Source organism: Orbicella faveolata, unplaced genomic scaffold, assembly GCF_042242905.1.
Source record: "Orbicella faveolata isolate gen_17 unplaced genomic scaffold, um_ofav_v1 contig_34, whole genome shotgun sequence".
Lineage (NCBI taxonomy): Eukaryota > Metazoa > Cnidaria > Anthozoa > Scleractinia > Merulinidae > Orbicella > Orbicella faveolata.
In genome coordinates this window covers 20503242-20520429 of record NW_028301563.1, presented here as the reverse complement: position 1 = coordinate 20520429, position 17188 = coordinate 20503242, and the positions used below count along the sequence as shown (strand labels likewise).

At 38.2% G+C, this 17188-nt stretch overlaps 1 protein-coding gene and 1 long non-coding RNA gene across 2 annotated transcripts; one reads left to right on the top strand and one right to left on the bottom strand.

Moving 5' to 3' along the window:
• Positions 1 to 109: 109 nt before the first annotated feature.
• On the bottom strand, positions 110 to 12953 carry LOC110055853 (protein smoothened-like). Its single transcript, XM_020762260.2, has 10 exons — positions 12540 to 12953; positions 11013 to 11213; positions 10522 to 10694; positions 8395 to 8614; positions 7327 to 7450; positions 5983 to 6075; positions 4995 to 5103; positions 4120 to 4299; positions 1643 to 1717; positions 110 to 1385 (listed from the first exon to the last, which is right to left on the bottom strand). Exons 1-10 carry the CDS (start codon positions 12951 to 12953, stop codon positions 1208 to 1210), a joined length of 1767 nt encoding a protein of 588 aa, XP_020617919.2. The 3' UTR covers positions 110 to 1207.
• Positions 1357 to 13365, top strand: LOC149105231 (uncharacterized). The gene is made up of 4 exons (XR_016210128.1): positions 1357 to 1584; positions 4387 to 4441; positions 8404 to 8631; positions 10199 to 13365. It is a non-coding gene; the product is annotated as an uncharacterized LOC149105231 (long non-coding RNA).
• Positions 13366 to 17188: the final 3823 nt, after the last annotated feature.

Below are 17188 nucleotides of genomic sequence, written 5' to 3'. Positions count from 1 at the left end.
TGCTAGAGATCATAGTGAACAAACTAAGCTTGTGTGCTGTGTACTGGCAATAATGACAAGTTGCATGATAAGCTAACGGTACCAAGGACACTAAAGGTAACACAATGCATGGCTTGAGCAAACTTTAATATCACATGTGACACTAGTTTCAAAAAGGTGTTTAGAAGGTGTAAGAAATACAGAGATGCTACTCAACATTTCCATATTATGTGACTTGTGTGTATATCTGTCTGGGTTTTAAAAGAATTTGCGGCCATACATTTTGCTGATAAACATTCCTAAAAGTCAGATTGTTATTTCTTTTTATTACTTTTAAATAATTTTGGCTTTGATTCATAGTTTACATCATCAAAACAGTAAACTTGAAATCTATACATAACATACAGTAATAAGTGCCACTATATAAAACATTTGCCAAAAAAATGCACACCTCTAACTTCGATCTGTGGGCTCTGTTGAGGTACATGACTAGGTGTTTTGTATGTCATAAGGTCAATACACACATGGTTACGCCTTGATACATTACATGCAGCCTTTATGTTTGCAAATAGACTGATACAAAATCAGTAGACTTAAGAGTATTCATAGACAAACAGTCCTTACAAGTCTGTTTAAGCACCTGGCATAGCTATGCTAAATAGCTTTTCCAAACTATCATTCATCCCTGTACTATATTACAAGTATACACACAAGCACAATTTTATACACATATCTCACTTCTGGTAAGAAAAGAAAAGCTCAGAATGTCCATTTCAATGTAAATTAAATATTAAATATTTTAACAATAATATCATGATTTTGTTTAGCTCTTGCTGTGTTCACAGAGTTTACGATTGGTTTTCATCCTAGCACACCTTGAAATTCAATGAGAAGATCTGCTGGTTGTAATTTCTGAATCTTACAATGTCATGTAAGTCTTTATTTTAATTTCACACACAGGTCGTCTGTGTTTGCTGGTTTATGTGCGTAACAAAATACTGCACCAACATTAGTAGTAATTAACTATGATGTCAAACTAATTATTAGAAGTCTTCGCATTGTTTATTCTAAAAGCAAATGAAATGCTTGTGATATGTAAAGGACAGCTTAGTAAATAAAAAAGTGCAAATAGGTTTATAATTATAATAATATAATTTATAAAATGTTTTCCTTCAGAATTTATAAATAAAATATTTTATCCTGTGATACAATGTACATAGTCCAGTTGTTAACTGAATTTCTCCTGAGGCGTTAATTCAGTAATACTCTTAAGTTTAAGTGGCTCTTCATTTTCATTTTTTGGTGTATATCCGTGGCGAACTGAACTCTGAGCTTGAATGGTCTCACCCATCTTCATTATGGCATCCACATGCACCTCAGGAATAGCAGGATATAACACTGCTGGTCTACAACAAGTGAAAAGTAGCATGATTTAAACAAAAATAATCAGTAACATCTCTGTACTAAGGATGTTTCTGATATGAGAACTCTAAGAAATCACAGATGAATGCTACATATCTCTTATTAACCAGGCATGAGGGCCATACTAGGAGAATATCAGCCTGAGGTCTTGACAGTAAGGACCAAGCTAGTCGTGTGATAAAGGTATGTTGCAATCTGGGAAAGAGAGAACATGTTATTGCATGCTGTAGTTTGTACTTACCCTATTTGATTCTTCTTCATCCTTCTTATCAATTTGTAATGACTTAATTCTGGATGCCTGTTTTTCCGTGTTATTCTAGAAAAGAGGAAGAGAGACAGTTATTTACAATACTGCTCTAGCTGCTTTGAAACTTCATGTGGTCCTGTGTTGTTTGTAACAGACAGTCTTCACATGATTAATGACAACTTGGTGCATAATAAAAAAAATTATTCTTACAGTAGATAAAAACTAATCAAAGGTTCATTAAGCCAACTCATGATATTTGATATGAACATGTTCATGTAATACATAATAATTATAACAAGGGGGTTAAAAAGATTTTGAGGAGTTTGTAATTTTCATGGCACAGCTTCAAAGTTCCTCATGTATAATTCATCATTTGCAGGTTGGCAAAGCAGTAGGTTTTCAGATGCATGCATAAATTATCTGAAGGTTGCAATTTCGACTTCTGATATGGCCTGGACATTTTTTCTCCAGATGCAGAACTACTAATGGATAGTTTACTCACGCAGGATTGGAAAACTGTCAAGCTATAAAGTAAAATTAATGGAAAATACACAAAAGAAATGAGACTGAATGGAGAATTGAAATAGTTTGCAGAAGAAAAACACTTTTTGAGCGTGAAACCCTCCTACACGATTTTTGGCAATGCTTCATTTAAAAGGTGTCAAAACTACATTGTATCATTTGTTGTGTACCAAATAGTCTTTAATTTGGAAGCACTTGTTCAGTTGAACATCACTTTGGCAGCCATTTTGGGTCTGCTAAATCTGCGAGCCAGTGAGCCAGCGAGCCATGCGAGCCACGGTGTGAGCCATGCGAGTCATGTGAGTCATGCGAGTCATGCGAGTCATGCGAGCCATTTATGCGAGTATTTTTTTTTTCTTCAACTGGTCTGGGAGGTCGTCGACTTTTCGCCAAGAAACATAGATCTCGCGCCCGACTATCACTAAACTATCGCTATAAACCGCTCGCCCGCCATCTTGAAAGCGGAGATGACCCTGGGGACGAGTATAAACGGTACAACCTCGCTCCTAGGTTACTCTCTCTTTCCGGGCCTGGGAAATTAATTTTAAATAAAAATTTAGCTACAAAAGTGCCTACAATTGAAATATTCCCAAAAGAAAATCTTAATCTCGCTTCGGTTACCAGAACTATTGCTGGTGCGGCAAATATGAAAAATGCTCTAAACATCTGCACATCGTGCCAAGTCTTGCGTCATAGTAATGGCTACCCTGAGTGTGATGAATTTTTTTCTTTGTTTCATATTTTTGTTGTTTGGAGAAAATTTTGTGTATTCAAATCGCCCGGGATCCACAAAAAATAAAAACGATGCGTCAAAAATTTATTAAGGTTCAGGACTAAAGTAAAGAAATTTTCTGAGAGAAACGTACGGCTCCACCGCCCCACTGCCCCACCGCTATTCGAATGGGTAAGTGAATGGTATCCAGTGGCACCTGTCATTCATTGATATCCAATTTGAAAATCATTCAAGGAAAAAGAGAACAGTACTTCAGGGCAACTCCGTGTATTGGCGTCAAGAATGGTGAGTGAATCGCGTAATTTTAACAGGTTCGCTCTTTAGTGAATCAGAGTTACCAAAACTTTGTCGGTTGGCTGACTGCTGCACGTGGTTGTCCCTTCCCTTAGAATTTAATATTGCAAGAATTTAATATTGCGATCTTATTCATCTTGTTCCGTTGCTCTTGTTCTTGTTCTCATGTGAATGTAAATGTAACAAATAAAAAATCTTAACATTTTTACTAGGGCTCGCATAACTCGCATGACTCGCATGACTTGCATGGCTCGCCCTTTGGCTCGCATGGCTCGCTGGCTTGCAGGTTTATAAAACTTGCTATTTTGTTTCTTCATGAACAATTGATAAAAGTTTACAGATGATCAACCAACTTCTTATTTCCATAAATCTGATCACTCCTATCTCCCTCCAGCTGCTAGGCTATCACTCATTAAAAAAGATTACCACTTAGTGCCAAACTAGATCAATAATGTTAATTTGTCTTTTTGGGTGCTGAATTGTCAAGTGAAATAACCATGATTTTGGCATTACTACGTTCTTTAGTGTAGAAGAAAACTTGCAAGCTTTTTGAACCCTGACAGGGCTCGAAAAAAGTGCCGTCCCATTGCCCAGGACAAGTAGATTTTCCTTCTGGGCAAGTAACTTTACATTCTCACTTGCCCAATAGGCAAAAGACCAAGCAAGTCATCTGCCAACTAAATCATTAAAAGGGCAAACTAAGACTTGCCATGGGCAAGCAAACTTTAAGAGATACTTGTCCCAAGGGCAAGTTGGAATTCAAGTTTTTTCGAGCCCTGCCCTGAAGAAGGCAACAATGCCTAGTCATTTCAAACAAACTTACTATATCTGTACATTTTTAGTACTTCTTTGTTTTCTTTATAGCTAACTTTAAGCTTTCATCACTTTACACTCATTAACCAAGCAGTTAAACTGTTGTTACCTGCGCCATAATTTTTGCCAGGTCTGTAATGTGTTTGAAGTCCAGGTCCAGCTGCTCATTGCAATTCCTGTTCCAAATAATGAGGCTAGTTCCAGCTCAACGACACTTAAATCAGGACGTTCATTTACTGAACACACTGTTTTCCATGGCTGTCCTTGTGCTGACTTCTCTGCTATACACCTTTTAGTAAAAAAGTATCCAGTTAATGTGGTTCAGTCTTCTTTGAATTCATTACAATTCTTTCACTTTTCTTTGTTTAAACCCTAGTCTGCGTGATTGGTCAAATTAAAGCTGGAAACCAAGCAATGTGTAGTACTTTAAGGTAATCACAATCTCTTTTCATTTTTTTATTTGAGAAAATATTTTAAACTAATTTGTAGAAGCATGTTGTGGTTTCTTTGTGTCACTTATGTCAAACTCAACTGACAACAGTAACAAAGTTCATTGTCAAATACGCTGATATGTATAATAAAATATTAAGTAAATTTCTGTCAGCCAACGTAAGCTTTGTAGTACCAAGCCAGGGCTGTCAATAAGGGCTGTAACCCGTAACACCCGTTACGGCTAAGTATGTTTGATGGACCCTTGATGTTACGGGTGAACTGGCCTGTAGTTAATACAATTCACCCATGACATAACAAGTTTACTATGGCTGTGAAGATCAAGGCTACAGGTGAATTAAAACTTAATGACAGCCCTTCAAGCTTGCCGCAGAATTACTGGCTGTCGTAAGAGGGATGGTCGTGCTAAGGATGGTTTCAATTTGATTAAAGTCAGAGTATTCATGGGTCAGCACATAGTTGAGACTAATCTCCTGGCCATTGTGGAGGAGTACCATATTTACCATTTCTAAATTATTCTTAATTATTACTAACTTGATAAAATTCCTGTAGCTTTCTTCCCAAATTGCTTGGTTATGATATTCATAAACATGGCAGGCAAAGGTTGTAAATACTGTCAGAAATGATGTGAAGGAAAAGATACCTGCAAATTTAAAATGTTACTAAACAATTAGCAGATAGCTTTAAAGTGCATATGACACGAAAAATATTTTTTGCTTATTTGAAAGGCCTTTCAAAATACAGAAGAGTGGCGTTTTTCTTTTTGAAATAGATTTCTTCGTTTTAGAAATATTTATGTTTTTCTATTATGCAAATTAGATCAGTGATGACGTCATATTGTTTGCAACTAAAAATGGTGAAATACTGAATAAACAATATCTCTAGGAATATTGAAGCAGTGTTCTTGAAACATGGCACTACAAATGTACATCACAAAAGAAACAAAATGACACCCTTAATGGTGTTGCCATAGCAACTCTTTCGGCTCCAGTCTCTTTCTGTCAAAAAACCAAACATCACCATTTGCAACCTCTAAAGTGAAACAAAGGGTTCTACTTGGAACAGACACAGTTCTCATATTGTCTTAACTCCCATCATTAGATTGGGTGGGGTAGATGGTTCTTGGTTTAAGTCAAAAACTGGGAATTTCAGTTTTTATTCAGACAGCACCAGCGGCAAAACTGTTGTCATGGCAACAGCACAAGGGTGTCATTTTGTTTCCTTTGTGATGTACATCTGTGGTGCCAAGTTTCAAGAACAGTGCTTCAATATTTCTAGAGAGATTGTTTATTCAGTATTTTACCATTTTTAGTTGCAAACAATATGACGTCATCACTGATCTAATTTGCATAATAGAAAAACGTAAATATTTATAAAACGAAAAAAGATATTTCAAAAAGAAAAACGCCATTCTTCTGTATTTTGAAAGGCCTTTCAAATAAGCAAAAATATTTTTCATGTCATATGCACTTTAAAAGGATGAAATGAATTGCAAGGACAACAAAGATCAACAGCAACTCACCCACTCTTATTATAGTCTCTTTTATTTTATGTGCTGCTCTGTTACTTAGAAAATTAGGATTTGATCTGCGTAGTTTACACAGAGTTACAAGTCCTATGAACAGAAAAGAGACAATCCTGATAATTAGCCAATCTGACCAAGCAATCACTATAAAAACCATGTTGTTCACAATTTTGCCATAAGCCTTAATTCTGAAATGCCTCATCTACAAAGGAAAGTACTATTCATGCCGGGTAACCCGAAAACACTGACCCCCGGTCCGCGGACCCCCACTACGGACCAGGTCCACGGACTACCTATGGACTGGTCCACCGACTCCCCCAATGGACCCCCTCTATGGACCACCCCCCAAACTATAATAAAATTAATAAATAAAATATTTCAGTTACAGGTTGTCTAGTAGATTACTCGTGACGGCGAAATTACGAACGTTACATTGTGCAAATGTAACAAACCTGGATTTAGGCTCGGGTGCAATTTAAATCATTACACATTGCTATTTCCTTTGCTGTGGCCATAAAATATACGAAAGACGCAGACGGGGAAGCCTCCGGGAAGCCTCGAAATTTGTGCTCTTTCCCCTCTGCCATTTTGTTCAGCCCATTTTCCCGTGGGTTTGTGAACGCGTTCCAGGCTTCACAATTTGCTCAGTGGAATAATAGATACAAACAGCAATTAACGGCCTAAAAATATATCTTCGATAGCCTGATTGAGCCATGAATGGAAGGGAAGAACTTTCCTTCTTACCATTGGCATTTTCTTATGCTGAAAACAGCTTTTAGGCATTTTTTTTGGGGGGGGGGGAGGGGTGGGGGGGGTTTGGGGTGTTAAAAACCCAAGTCTGTTACATTTGCACAGTGTAACACTTGAAAAATCACCGACACAAGTCTGAATCTATTAGACAACCCATAAGTGAAATCTTTATTTATTATTTTTACACTATTTTAGGGTGGTGCGTAGAGGGGGTCCGTAGGGGTAGTCCATGGACCGGTCTGTAGGGTAGTCCATGGACCCGGTCCGTTGTGGGGGTCCACGGACCGGGGGTCAGTGTTTTCGGGTTACCCATTCATGCCTCAGAAAAATTTAGGATGGCATATTTGCAAAACAGAAAAGCCAAAGTTAAAGATAAATGACAATCTTCCGAAGATGACAAAGGTCTTTGCAGACATAAAGGGGTGTCAAAGGCAGCAAAACCCGTTGTGTACTTCATCACCTTGGTCAGCTATACATTTTGCTGGACTTTCTTCGGATTTTTTTTTTAATGGCAAAATCAGTCGCCAACAATAGAGTCCCCTACATGTACCAGAATGAGATACTGTTACTCGCTGAATGTGGTATCCATACCTTGTGTTAAGAAGATCCCTCCTACAAGTAAATCAAGGCTTAAAGGTACCAACAAGAAGATTGCTCTCATGCTGGGATTCTTATACCCCACAAAACAGATTCCACTTAAAGAGTTAGCATCAACCTGCAATTTGAATATTAGAAGTGAATTGTATAATAAATAGGCTTCTGTACATTATGCTTATACTTCCCCACTAAAATGCTCCACCTTAATGCTCCATTTTTCCCACTAAAATGCTCAGTCTACCTGCAAGAAGTCACTAAAATGCTCGGTTAATGCTCATAACGTTTTTTTTATTTTAAAAAAATTAATGTTTTAACACAATTAACGGCTCAGGGTGCTTAAAAAATGTATAACTCAACGTATATAAAGTTTTAATAATGATCTCTTAATTTGATTTGACTACCGCTGACCTCTCCTCAGTCTCCACTCGGCTGTATTAGGGTGGCATTTGAAATTTTTGGAATCTCAAGTTAAGTCTTCATTTTCACGTAAGAAAAATAATTTTAATTTCTATTCCCTGTAAGTGGAAAAAGAATAATTTTTCGGGAAAATGCCACTAAAATTCTTGAATAATGCTTAATGCTTTTGCCTCACTAAAATACTCGCAAAAATGCTAGCATAATGTACAAAAGCCTAAATTATAATAAATTATGATGTATTTTACCACTGTTATTTTTATTAATTAATTTATCATGGTTTTTAAAAGTATGATTACAATTTAATAGTTTATGACAAATCAGAACATTCACTTAAACAGCAATTATAGAAGAAATGTAAACATGTTAAAATATACAAAAACCAAACTTGACAGAAGACTGTTGATTAAAAGGAACTTTTTCTGGGTATAAATGTTTTGTCATGTTTGGAAAATGTTCATATTCTTGTCAAAGACATCTTAAAAAATTCTCAAAATGAATCCATTGATTGTACACAATTTACTAGAAAACCATTTGAGATCAGACCGACATGTTAAATTAGCATTTATTTATTTATTTATTTTGACTTCTAATTAAATTAATGGATCAATCTAATTACACTAATGAATCGAGTGATCACCACCTTACCTGTTTCAGAGCAAGAACACTAATTGCCAGGGTGAGAGGATACATCCAGGCTATGATGTGAAAGTATACCACTTTCCCAGCAAAATTATCTCTTGTGCTGCCAAGAGACTTGAAGCAGATGGACCAGGAAAAGGCCAGGATAACAAACCAGACAGCACCAACCATTGAGAAGTAGTACACCAAGACGAAGGTTAAAATACAGAGAAAACAGTCATTCTCACTGAAGAGAAAAAACAGGTATGATAAGATCAACAGAGGCAGTGATGAATTATTTTATAGGCTACTGATGTACACATGTTTATAAATATCTATATCAAATGTTTTTTCCCTTGCAATTGATCTTAACATGTCATTGTCAAGTCTTGTCTAGTTAAAGTAATTTTCATTGCTATCATACACAAACAGCCATTCTCGCAAAAGACACATTTCGTGCTGGCATATACAACGTAATTTACGAGAGTCGCATATACACACATTTTAGCTCGCGTATATATGGGTCCTTGTAGGACGTGCATATTTGGGCATTTATTTCGCATATCTCCGCGCTTGAGTTTACGCAAATATGTGTCCATTTAAAAATGCATATATACGCGATCTAAATGGTCGTATATATGGGCTTGAAGCCCATATGTAACATATGTAAACAAGTATACGCGGCAGAAAAACCCGCGTATACCCTGTTGTAATTTTGAAATGAATGGCCAACCATAGATTTTAAGCCTGCAATGAATTATGGCACAGGGTAAAAGATGGACTGGACCATTGAACCCTTGGACCTTTGGACTATTTTTTGGACTATTTTTTGGACTATTTTTTGGACTATTTTTTGGACTATTTCTTGGATTAAATTTTGGACTATTTTTTAAGGGCTGGGTAGGTAGTTTTGTCGGGGGGTGGTTTATCATATGTTCTTTCTCAGGGAGGGGTAGGTAGATAGGGGGTAGGTAGATTAAAGGGAATGGAAATAGCTCTTGTGACAGTTCTTATCTGCGATGGAAATATAGTCAAAGCCAACTGGTGTAAACGATCCATTATTTTAGCAAATCATAAGCAGCAAGTTGCATTGGCACAAGTCAATAAGCGAATTAGTGGACAAGAATCGAAAAAAAATTTTCCCTAATCCTGTTAACTTTTATGTAATAATTACGACCCCCTCCCCTCATAGATGACAACTTTTACTTACATTCTCCTCCTGTGTTAACAGGCTGTGCGCATGCATACATGTGTTGTGTGACCATTGCTTGTATCATGTGTAATGATACAAGTGCTGCAATTAGCACTTCTCCCCCTAACGAAAACTACTTACATCCCCCTCCCTAAGGAGGAACATATTAACCATTTCCCCTGACAAAACTACCTACCTACCCCTTCCTAAATATTAATTTTTGATGAGTAAGAATCATATATTTTGACAAACTTCACCTACCCACCCCTCCCAAGGAGAAAAAACTACCTACCCCTTACCTACCCCTCCCTGAGGAAGAACATATGATAAACTAACCCCCTGACAAAACTACCTACCCACCCCTTAAAAAATAGTCTAAAATTTTGTCCAAAAAATAGTCCAAGGGTCCAATGGTCCAGTCCATATTTTACCCTATGCCATGAATTATTGTTTTTTTGAAGAAATATCTGAAATATCATCTGAAATATCTGCTGAATTTGGTTTCTTTCCTGTGAGTACCAAAATGAAGCACACTGAGCTTGCGCTAGTATATTCTGTCGGTTAAAATCTTAATATGTTATTTCATTTCTTTATTTATTTGCTTCATTTGTGATGGCAATCTTCTGTTGTTGAGGGAAGATCCGAGCCAAATCTGGAATCGATGGAAACATCTGTGGAGCAGCCATCCAGATGGCTTTCAAGAGATTTCACTGGTCTCAGCGTGTCGATCAATAGGTACTTTTCGCGATCGATCGTGTTTTCACTATGTGAAAGAGGTGAACTACTTTATGTAAGAACCCCTGATGAGTATATAGGTTATTAATTATTTTTAGTGCCAGTGGTTTTCCAGTTATAATTAAATTTCAACCTGCAACCTGCACCCTGCAAAATATACCTGCTGGGCACTTACAGGTCAGACTGACTGGTTTATTTAAAAAACATGTTGACAAAAAGGAATTCACCTTGGTTCCTGTAGCCTCATTGTATCATCCTGTCGACAAACAGTGCGGTTTCTGGCCCCATCAGCAAATTGAACAAGAAAGCCCATTGAGGCTGCACAGAAACATATGTTCATGTAAAAGAGGATCACTGATGGATAGCGATTCTGTGACTTCCAGCCAATCAGAAATGTTATCTGTCAAAAGTAAAGCAGTTGTAATTAATTATTATCCTGAGGAGTATTAGTGAACAGCATATTGACTAATTATCAGACTCCATATTTACCATGCATGGCGTTATATCATGTGAAAAAGTACCAGGTCCATTAATTGGTGACTGTGAAAAATGCAACCTAGCCGATTGCTGAGCAGAGTTCTTGTGTTAATGAAAGGCACAGTAACAAATAAGCAACAATATTCTGTTTTGCATTTCTAATAACACATGCATCACTGGTCAACACAGTTCACAATAATTCATTGAGCGATGTTAAAATGACAGATCAGAGTAGTCATACCATTGTAAAAAGACTGCACGTAAATGAAAGACTTCCAAATGCTCCAACGAATCTGTGAATTCTTGTGTGTTCCTCACTGGTGAAGATAGGATTTTCACACTGAATTCCACACCCTTCTATTCCTTCATACCAGCTGGATGTGTGGTTTGTTTCAACCAAGGGCCTCTTGCAAGCAGATTCATTGAGATGAAGTTCAGTTATCTAAAAATATATTTCACAGGAAAAAAAGTTAACATTTACTTCTCCCTTTGAAGCCTTGCCCATTATCGGATGGAGAGGGGTGTAAATAGTAAGAGTGCAGTGTATGTACAAAGCCAGGGAATAAATGTTTTGTGCTGTCATTTTAGTTGACCATGAGAAATGATGTAAACTAAAGTAACATGACGACAGGAATTCTTTTCCTTATTAATTATACAGCCCTGTCCACACCTTGAATTCCAAACAATAGAAAGCTGTTGTCAGATTCTATATGACCAGGCTAACACCAAGTTGGCTAAAATCAAGTGACATTCTGCAAGTTTTCAAAGCAAGTTTCGACAAATTGTAGGTGCAATGCATTCTACAGTTAGCCAGGCAGTGGTTTATCCTTTGTTATCCTGACAAACTATCTTTATGCAGGATATCTTCTAAGTATGGATAACACTTAACAATTACTTCCAACAAATCACTAATGACTTAGGTCCCACTGAAAAACAGGTTCATTTTGTTTCCCAAACTGAAAAAGTGATCTCAAACTTAAAGCCAAATTGTTGAAGATTTGCAAGCTATGAGCTCCTACATACCTGGGGATTTTTGTTGTAGATATGCAACTTTGTTAACATTTTTAACCATGACTCAACTTTTTCATAATCTGAAAATATGGTATTTCATGAAGACAACATCTTTCCTTGTAATTTTTTTTTAATTCTCCTTACCTGTTTGCTTGATAATGTATTAAAATGGTAATAAGAAATCAGATGTTGATCAATTGGGAATTTGCCAATGTCACTGTGATCGACTGGGGTAAGCATGCAAGTCATTCATTGGAGCGACATTTTTACCTTTGAAAAAATCGTTAAACTAATTTCCTTCAATCTTATTAGACACCCTCATAACCACACTACCCGAGATGAGTATAAGAGCAACCCTGACGATCTAAGGTGACTGTATGCTTCAATATATACCTATCAATATTGTTTACACTATGGCAGATTAGAAAGCCAGCAGTAAATGATCCCTGGTATATTTAGCGGGCAGTCACGTTATAGACAACCTGATAATCTTTCTGTTTTAAATACACTCTTGACTATTTCTCTGGCTTTAAAGATGTTATTTACTTTGAAAGCCACACCGTTTATAGAGCCTGTCGAAATCAAATGCATGTACCGTCCAATGTTTAACAAACAAGACATGCACGCGTTCGTTTGTCTGTTTGGTCTGCAAGTTATCCGTCTGCCCATGGGACGGGAAGAATATCACTTTCTTTTTCCCTAAACATTCTTCATGATACTTATTTTTAATTATTACACAGTTCAATTCTCTACTCACCGAGCCACCTTTGCAGCCTCCTAAGGGAAACCGTTCGCATTTTAAAAACTCTGGCCAGTCTTCGTTGTAGCGTTTCACAACATAGCAAGGAGTCCTTGTAGCAAGACACTGTTCCCGACAGGGCAACTGAACGCTGCTATTGTGGCAACGCGGTTTATAAACTTGACATAAAAGTGGCTGAAGAACCGACCAACACCTTGACAAGAATTTCAAGCCTTCCCAACGTTTTAAATTGTCCCTGATTTCTGGTTGTGTTTGAGAATCTGTGACCAAGTCTGTTGTTGTGAAGTTATAGTCCAAGCTTGATCCGAAGCACGTTCGTTCCTCAAGCAATTCACACTGATAATTTACACCGCAAGTTCCTTTCAGCGACGAATATAGAACAACAAGAGCATACAGGCATGATTTAGCCATACGAAAATAAGAGCACAGGCATTAGAGTACCGTCTTCATTGAATTAAATTCTCGAACATAGGATGCTCGCAGTTCATTGACACATTCCTTTGCTCTCACACAGGTTATTAAGTTTCATGTAAAGTGATCTTTGTTTATTTTGTGATTAACTTGTTAACTAATTAAACCAAAGTGTATGAAACATTTACTAAGGTGGTTTTTTCTGATATTTTACCGTTCTGCATGCATACCATCATTTAACTGTTTCGATAACAGTTGACAAAATATGGGACTTTTTAAATTGTGGTCATCCTTCAGGAAATCTAGGTTTGCGGAAAGTTGAATTCAGTTCAGTTCACTGTACATACATTTACCTTTGTTGTGTTCAGTCTACAAATACCCAAGAGATCATTAAAAACTATTAATTACTGATGATGGTGTACAATTAGTTTTCGGCGCTTTATGATCTTTTGTTGTGTTCGACTGAGAGAGAGAACGCGGTTATGCCGTTGTGTACAGACACTAGTGGCTTTGGCAGTTATTTATCGTTGCAAATTTGAAGAGTACTTTCTGTTTACTTCCTTAGTCATTCTTAGGCCTTTGACGCAAACATTTTGCTTTTTTTGTTTTCCCGGCTTGACTCTGGCCTCTATAGTTTAGATATTCCTGAGTGAGGCGTCTAATGCCATTCTACCAGTTCACGGTACGGGAGTAGTGTTTTGCGTCTGCTAAAACTGCGAGCCACGGTGCGAGCCATGCGAGCCATGCGAGTCATGCGAGTCATGCGAGCCATTTTTGCGAGTATTTTTTTTTTTTTTTTCGAACTGTCTGGGAGGTCGTCGATCATTTCACCAAGAAACATCTCGTGCCCGACTATCACTAAATTAAACTGCCGCTGTCACAGTGATATGTGTATCCCCCGTGGGGATACACAAAACACTAATACGCGCCTGGACATTCAACGAACAAAATGGCCACTCGGTTGCGAGGTTCCGACGAGCGCTGTAAAGAGTAGAAGAAGCCAGAAATGAATTCGCGCCCAACGGAGCAGATTAGGATTTCTTGAGTTTGGTTGAGTTCCAACCGACTCGATTGTTTATCTGACTAAAACTTCGAACAGCGGATACGCATACACTAATTACTTCATGGCGCAGTGATCTCAGTGTGTATCCCCTAAACACAGCCGTTAGATTGGCTATCTACCTGATCGAAGAAAATGGCCAATTATTGCCGAAACGTGCTGGCTGCTTACTCGCTACGACGTTTATACCCAGGTTGAGGTTTGCGGAGTTTGCAACTCGAATGTTTAAATATCTAAACTGAAATCGCGTGCAGGGGATACACATATCACTAATTATTTCATGGCGCAGTGATATGTGTATCCCCAGAAACACAACTGTTATAATATAGCGCGTCAACCTTGTCAAAACTGCAGGCAATATTAGCACCCGACGTTTTTACACGGCTTGGGTTCACTGAAGTTTGAACTCGATAATTCCACTAAAAACGCGTGCACGCGTGCATAGGATAATAAGGGATACACATATCACTGATTATTTCATGAACTAGTGATATGTGTATCCTCATGGACACAGCTGTTATATTGGCTTTCTACCCAAGAAGAAAAATGCCCATAACATTTGCATTGTCAAAACTGGCTTGCTAGAAATATTCACACCAGGCATTTATTCATAGCTTGGGATTTCTGGAGTTTCACTGACCTCGGTTGTACACCGTCGCCGACCGCATGCAGGGGATACACATATCACTAATTATTACATGGCGCAGTGATATGTGTATCCCCTGAAGACAGCCGTAATCTAGGCTAACTGCCGAAGAATAAACGTCGAATATTGTGAAACGTGCTAGCAATATTCGCAGTATAGCAATGTATACAGCTTGAGACTTAACATATCTTACAAAAAGTCGAACTGAAAAGCGGGTGCAGGGGATACACGAGTGCCACTAATCATTTTATGGTGATCGGGTCGAAGCCGTGATATGTGTTTCACTCCACGAATAATTCAGATGCAAACAAGGCGATGAACAGTGGGGAATATGCGTTACTCGAGGGGTGAGAATGCACCGCGCAATTAATATCGTCCTAGAAATCCGGTGCCGTGAAACTCAAATTGAAATATATCTAGATCCATTTGGTGTTCAACTTTAAATTCATTATATCCTGCTCGCAGAAAACCAGTTAGGATCAAGAACACAATTCCAGCAGCAGATACGTAAACTTTTTCAACTACAAAAATTGAGATTTGTGTTTTACTGAAGCCTGTTTGGGTTAGTCGTTCGTCCAGTAAGCGACCGGACGACGAGAGCACTTTCAAGGAGGATATTGCTTTTTAAAGTAGAGGGGAGGGGGTGGGGGATACACATATCACTGGTCGCCATTTTGGAGGGGATACACATATCACTAGTGATGTGTGCGGGGATACACATATCACGGGGATACACATATCACTGTGACACCGCTATAAACCGCCCGCCATCTTGAAAGCGGAGATGACCCTGGGGACGAGTCTAAACGGTACGACCTCGCTCCCTGGATACTCTCTCTTTCCCTGGGAAATTAATTTTAAATTTATCTGCAAAAGTGCCTAAAATTGAAATATTCAAGGAAAAAATCCTAATCTCGCTTCGGTTGCCAGAACTACTGCTGGTGCGTCAAATATGAAAATGCTCTAAACGTCTGTACATCGTGCCAAGTCTTGCGTCATAGTAATGGCTGCCCTGAGGGTCCCTGAGTTGGACGAATTTTTTTCTTTGTTTCATATTTTTGTTATGTGTAGAAAAGTTTGTCTATTCAAATCGCCCAGGATCCGCAAAAAATAAAAACAGTGCGACAAGAATTTATTAAGGTTCAAGATTTAAGTAAGAAAAATTTTCTGAGAGAAACGGAGTGATAAAAGTGTTGACCTGGTGTTGACAAGCCTGCACGACTCCGGCCGTTCGCTGATGAATAAGTTCTGAAGCCTTCATTGCTTAGCTTTAACTAGGAAGTCTTTTAGGGATTTTCCCTTGCGATATGAGATGATGGGGGACTCCTTAAAGATTTCTCTCAGTTGTGCTTGATTATCTAGAAGGTGCCATTTCCCCGTGAGTGTGTCTTTTAGGTTGGGCAACGCTGGGTGGTATTGCGTTAAAAAGGGCAGTATTTTCTTTTGTACGGTTTTGTTTTTCTGTGCTAGCGACATTTTTCTGTCAGAGAATTCAATCTCTGAAAGGTGTTTCTCCACAATTCTAGTTGGGTAATCTCTATTCTGCAGGCGTGTTTTGAAATTACTCATGTTTTCCTCAAAAGTAAATTGAGAGGAATTCGTTCTCAGAAGCCTTAACGGGTCTTAACGCTTCTCCTTTGATAAAGCCTTTCGTGACGCCTGGTGGGTGACACGAATAGAAATGCGTTCGCACGTCAAGAAAAGATTCCTTATTGAATCTGTCCCCTTTGTACACTTTCGTCTCCAACAACGCAGTTTCTGTTTCTGAGATTTCAGCCGTGAATTGGATCGTTGGGTGAAAACTGTTTGCCTTTAGAAGGAAATCTTCTATTTTGTCTCTACTTGTGTTCCACATAGATATGACGTCATCGATGAATCTTTTCCAAAAGATGGGTTTCGTGTTACTTTGTCAGAGTATCTCTATTTCTATTTTGGCCATAAATATGTTAGCAAAAGCTACGGCCATTTTCAAACCCTGATATAATAGGTCTACCGACAGGTGTCAGTTTGTGAATCTTTGTAAGTGTGTAAAACATTGGTATTCGCGGAGGGTCGGGCGTAAGGGAGAGCCATTTAGCCGTCATTTCGTCTATGTGGCCTTCTTGAGGTAGGGAACGAATCAATCGATGAACGTTTTTGGCCGTGGTGTCAACCATAGGTTTGTCTAAGGGTTGGTAGTTATGTGTATCATCAAGTTGGACTTGACCCTTGTTGACTTTATCTGTTCTGTTCATTATGACGGTTGTGGTACCCTTGTCGGCTTTCCATGCATTGTTAGGCAGTTTAACCGGAAGTAAAATTTGTAGCTATTCATGATTTTTTTTCAGCTCGGCTTCTGATTTGCTGATTCAAAAAACGTCTTGGTGACAGTTTGTGTAGTCGCTGCAAGAATTTAATATTGCGATCTTATTCATCTTGTTCCGTTGCTCTTGTTCTTGTTCTGACTGGCTGATTCAAAAAACGTCCTTAGTGACGGTTTGTGTAATCGCTGCAAGAATTTAATGTTGCGATCTCATTCATCATGTTCCG

Coding starts and splice junctions, on each gene's coding strand:
- LOC110055853 (XM_020762260.2), bottom strand. CDS start 12,953: ATGGCTAAATCATGCCTGTATGCTCTTGTTGTTCTATATTCGTCGCTG. Junction 11,214..12,539: donor GAGGCTGCAAAGGTGGCTCG/GTGAGTAGAGAA, acceptor ATATATTTTTAG/ATAACTGAACTTCATCTCAA. Junction 8,615..10,521: donor ATGAGGCTACAGGAACCAAG/GTGAATTCCTTT, acceptor TTTTCTCTTCAG/TGAGAATGACTGTTTTCTCT.